The sequence below is a fragment of the Myotis davidii genome, unplaced genomic scaffold, assembly GCF_000327345.1.
Source record: "Myotis davidii unplaced genomic scaffold, ASM32734v1 scaffold275, whole genome shotgun sequence".
Lineage (NCBI taxonomy): Eukaryota > Metazoa > Chordata > Mammalia > Chiroptera > Vespertilionidae > Myotis > Myotis davidii.
Window position 1 is genome coordinate 827,127 of NW_006286592.1, and position 5,681 is coordinate 832,807.

General features: G+C 37.0%; 1 protein-coding gene across 1 annotated transcript in view; it reads left to right on the forward strand.

Annotated features, from left to right (window-relative positions):
* Nucleotides 1-5,681, forward strand: part of HNMT (histamine N-methyltransferase) — a 34,270-nt gene that overhangs the window by 18,530 nt on the left and 10,059 nt on the right. Inside the window, exons 3-4 of the mRNA XM_006758139.2 lie at nt 2,953-3,060; nt 4,117-4,247. Of these exons, the coding sequence (XP_006758202.1) occupies nt 2,953-3,060; nt 4,117-4,247 (239 nt within the window). The remainder of the gene's footprint in view (nt 1-2,952; nt 3,061-4,116; nt 4,248-5,681) is intronic.

The window sequence follows — 5,681 nt, forward strand, 5'->3', positions numbered from 1 at the left end:
CTATTAGAAGACTTAACAAAATTCATCACTGAGAACAAAGATTCACAAGCGTATGTGGATGAAACCAAAACACTGGTCGGATCTAGGAAGGCAGGGAGAGTTAAGGCAGAGGCATAGAAATTGCTCTTCCCCTCTCTCGTCAATCCATGTCTATGGTCTTTAAGATAACTTGTTATGTAAAATTATTTATTTATCTAAGATGCACCTACACTGAATTTATCTGAAAAATTAAGAAGTTGATATTAAGAAAAAAATTGTAAATGGAAGATTATAAGAGAGGGTTTTGCATGCCAGCAAAAGTTACTGGCGTGCCATGTTTGGCACGCGTGCCAGGGGTTGCCCACCCCTGCCCTAGAGAAGGTACTGGCTGGCTGTGACTGTGGCAGAGCATTCTGCTGGTTAGGAAAGTGACAAGATAGGAACATACCCTAAAGATATACTAGATACATTTTGCCATTTGGAGAGTACCAAAATATCAGGGCCCATCTTAGGGGAAGAGCTGATCAAGCCCCAGGGGGAAAATGACTACATTTCAACTATCTGAGTTTCAAAATGTGATAATTGGGATCCTCATAATTGATAATTTTTTTAATTTAAAAATATATGGCTAAGGTGGTAGAGGCAAGAACAGAACTTTTGGCTTCTGGTCTTTTGGGGCAAGTGGGAATCTCTCTGTTTCTCATTAGTCTACAGCTTTTCTTAGCAGCCTTTGCCTTAGGTATTTTATTTACCCTTCAAAAATAGTTATTGTGGAGAAGAATAAAAACTTCCTGTGCCCTTTTAGTGTTTGGTCTCATTATTAAATAGAGCAAATACTTTAGAGTTAGCCAAATGTGCCTTCAAATTTAGACATACTAATACCCCCTGAGTGTCAAATTACTCAAGTCACCTTTTCTGGTTGGGAATAATCTTGTGAAGTTTGTGACAGTATAGTGATCAGAATTAAATGAAATGTTCCAATTAAAGTCCCTGTACCATGTTTGATAAATAGTAGGTGAGCAATAAATGGCAGCTGGAATTGAAAAGGAAGAAATGAAAGGTGTCATGTTGGTAGGGCCAGCTTTGGAGAAAACTGTCACACAGGTTCTTCATTCTCCATTTCAGCCTCCATCCCTCTCCTCCCCCAGTCCCCCACCATCTCCTATTAGGAGTACTTGGGGCTCTTACTACACCATTATACTCCCTTCCTGTCTCACATTAGCATATTGTGTTCCTGATTTACCTTCTTCATCCCCTTCCTCTTAGACCTTCCAGTCTCATGATTTATGGTTTTGTCGCCTGCCATATCTAACCATGAAAAAGTTCTGTCAATGTAATTTATACCAAAACATTAAAGACTAAAATCATACGCTAGTCTTGCACATAGGTCTATTTTAGTGAAGGTGTCAACATGATAACCTAAGAGAGTAAAAGTGCAAAACTTAAATTGGGAGCATCAGTAATAGGGAGAGAAGACATCTTTTTAAAGAGAGGAACTCAATAATAATAAAAACGAACAGCGGACATTTATTGGGTGCCGACTCTATCTTGCACTGTGCTTTATATGCCTTGCCTCACATAACACTCACAACCAATAAATTATGTGCCATCATTGCTATTTTTTTTAATATATTTTATTGATTTCTTACAGAGAGGAAGGGAGAGAGATAGTTAGAAACATCGATGAGAGAGAAACATCGATCAGCTGCCTCCTGCACACTCCCTACTGGGTATGTGCCCACAACCAAAGTACATGCCCTTGACCAGAATCAAACCTGGGACCCTTGAGTCCGCAGGCCGATGCTCTATCCACTGAGCCAAACCAGTCAGGGCATCATTGCTATTTTTGTGTTGAGGAAATTACAGCTTAAGAGATAAAGCAAATCGCCAAAGGTCATATATACCTAGTAAGTGAAGAAAACAGGTTTTGGACTCAAATCCATTCAACTTACCACCATCTCTCTCATGAAATCACTTACAGGCTAAATTTTCATCAGGGCAGGTATCTATTTCTCTTCTTGTCATCATTTGCTAGAGCCTAGTACAGTGTCTGGCCCATAGTCAACAATCAATTAATAGTTGATGCATAAATTAATGACTAAATATCAATTCCACTAAAACCTCCGATCCATTTACCTCTCTGGTATCAATCTCTTTCTTGGAGGCTGTGCCTTGCCCAATATTTCAGAACTCTGAACTGCCAGAGTCCCACGTATAATGCTCTGCTTCCTACTTAATACCTCCGTCTTTCTGTCCTCTCTACCTGGAGGTATAATGTAGGAAGCAGAGTTCCTTCCTCATTTCCCCAGAAATCTCTGGGCTAACTTCTACTTACCCTATAACACAGATCTCAGGAGTGGTCTTTCTCCATGAAGCTTTTATCTCTTTAGCCTCTTCCTATCCTCTCCCTCACTGTCTCCTTTCCTCTTCCCACCTCAGCCCAGACAGGGTTCTCTTCCACTAGACCACGGTCTGACATATTTTTGTATCCTTTTTTGTATCTGACATAGTTTGCATTTAACATATATTTTGGTATGCTTCTTGCCTGGCCTAATTTATTCTAAGGTACATATTCTTTTATATTTTAACATAATGGGGATACATTTTCCAGTTAATGATATCTTAAAATTATAATTAACTTTTTTTTCTGACACTAATACAAAAGGAAGGATTGATTATATTCTATGATCAGTGGCATCTTAGATTAAATGTAATACAATAATAGATATTGAATAAATGTTATATGAATGAATGAATGAATAACAATCATAGCCCTCCTCAAATTACATTATTATTCCTGCTTACAACCTAGCTGTTCTGCATCATAGACAATGTGGGAGGGAAACAATTGAGCATTATTCTTTATACATGCTGGACTTTCCTAGTAAAACTAAGACAAATAAACTAGCTGAAATTATTCTTAATCATTTCTTTTTGGACCAATGTGATCTGTTTCCTATGCTTATATTCTAGGTGAAATTGATCTTCAAATTCTCTCCAAAGTGCAGGATCAATTCCCAGGAGTTCCTATTAACAATGAAGTTGTTGAACCAAGTGCTGAACAAATTGCCAAGTACAAAGGTACCTGTAGCCCATGCTCCTTTATGTCAAACTCTATCCCAAAAGGCTTATCATCCCAAATGTGTCCCTTTAATCATTAACAGATTGTTACTGTAGTATGTTCTTAGTAAGCTTAATGGGAGAGGAACTTAATCAATTTGTTTTCTTGGCAGGGATAAACACCTCAGAATATGAACAGTGAATAATTAAACTTTTTTACTTACAGACTCTCCATCCATTCACTGGCCACCAATTACTGTTTTTTGATGTTTATTCTTAGAGACAGAGTTATCAATTCATTCAGAAGTATTTAATCAGAATCTCTGTCCTTAAAGATCTTAGGATTAATAGGTTATAGTAGAAATCTGCAAACTTTTTCTGAAAAAGGCCAAGAAGTTGTAAAATTTTAAATTTAGAAGGCCACAGAATCTGTCACAACTAATCAACCTTACCATAGTAGCACAAAGGCTGTCATAGAGAATACATAAACTAATGCCCGTGGATATATTCCAATAAAACTTTATTTATAAACACTAAAATGTGAATTTGTTATTATTTTCACATATAACAAAATAGTATTCTTACTTTGATTTTGTTCAGTCATTTAAAAGTGTAATGGCATGAGATATAAAAGACAGAGGCATGGAGTCAGAAGTAGAATCCTATGTTTTTAGCTTGCAGTTCATTTAAAAATAGGTACTGGGCCAGATGTGGCCCATAGCACCATATTTGCTGACTCCTGGGTTACAGAATCATATCACCTGTTTTATATATATCAGTTTTCCATCGATAAAACCCATGAGTTGATTCCCTATTAGTACTGAGATAATATAACCTATGTTTGATCAAGGTCCTCCTAATTATTTCTTATTGACTTTTTCTTTCATCTCTAAATTCATTTAATATTAGAAAAAAATTAAGATGAACTCTCTGGTCTTCCAGAGCTATATAAAAAGGAAAAAATGTGTTTTATATTTGATATGTGTATAACATTGATTGCATTAAAATTCTAAGTGGAAATAGGTTCCACATTTGCAATTAAAATAGATCGTGTGCCACCTCTTTCCTGTATTTTAGAGTTTGTAGCCAAGTCATCAAACCTTGAGAACATAAAGTTTGCTTGGCATAAGGAGACATCATCTGAATATCAAAATAGAGTGATGGAGAATAAAGAACTTCAGAAGTGGGACTTTATTCATATGATTCAGGTAAGAAGTATTTATTGTTACAAATGCTCAGAAAGGAGATTTTTCAGAAATATATATGAAGAGTGCCTACTCTTCTAAGTTTAAAAAGAAAAAGAAAAATCTTATTTTATAAGTGAGCATATTCAAATTGAGGATAAATGTTGATAATACTAAGAAATTCTCTGTAACATTAAAAATGCCAGTTTTCTCTACTCAAAATACTTCCAGAGTTACTGATTTTTTTTCACTATTGGTTTAATTAATTTTCATAGGACTGAAAGTTCATAGATAGATCTGAGGACAGTAGATTTGAGGATGCAGAGTGTAACATATCATAACACAGTTCTCCAGTAACTCTAATGATCTAGACCAGTGGTTCTCAACCTTCCTAATGCCGCCACCCTTTAATACAGTTCCTCATGTTGTGGTGACCCCCAATTTCATTGTTACAAATTGAACATAATTAAAGCATAGTGATTAATCACAAAAACAATATGTATTTATATGTGTTTTCCGATGGTCTTAGGCGACCCCTGTGAAAGGGTTGTTCGACCCCCAAAGGGGTCGTGACCCACAGATTGAGAACCGCTGATCTAGATGGACCAACATCTCAAAGTTTTTCTGAATCCTCCTGCTTTTGCCTTCTGTTGATGACCTGGGTAGTGTGCATGTGACAGAAGAGGCAGGTTAGATGATTCCTCTGGTTACTGAAGTGTTATTAATACCAATTAGTCATTCAGTAGGAATTTATTTCCATGGGACAGCACTGGCAGTAAAGGGGGTAACTATTCAGTAGATAGTATGGAGACATATTTCTGGATACCATATGGGTGTATAGGCATCCCTTAGAACTCTCTTTCTGGATACCATATGGGTGTATAGGCATCCCTTAGAACTCTCTTTCTGGATACCATATGGGTGTATAGGCATCCCTTAGAACAAGGGTCCTCAAACTACGGCCTGCGGGCCACATGCAAATACAAATATTGTATTTGTTCCCGTTTTGTTTTTTTTACTTCAAAGTAAGATATGTGCAGTGTGCATAGAAATTTGTTCATAGTTTTGTTTTAAACTATAGTCCGGCCCTCCAATGGTCTGAGGGACAGTGAACTGACCCCGTGTTTAAAAAGTTTGAGGATCCCTGCTTTAGAAGATGTGTATATTTTAGAAATACCACAATTAATAACAACACATTTCTTATTTTCTATAGTCCACAAGAAGAGTTACTCCAAAAGAATAAACTTAAAATTGGCACATTCAGGCAATCCTACACCTCTGCTTTCTTAGCTGACAAGATCCTTTACCTGTAAGGGAGTGCCCAGCGAGCCTATGATACTTCTTTGTTGGACTTGCTTCCCACCTCATCATACAACTATTTTATACCTCCCTCTCTCCCCTCCACCTCCTGTAGCCCTTATCCCACCACTCATTCCCAACCAATGGCTCACTTCAAAG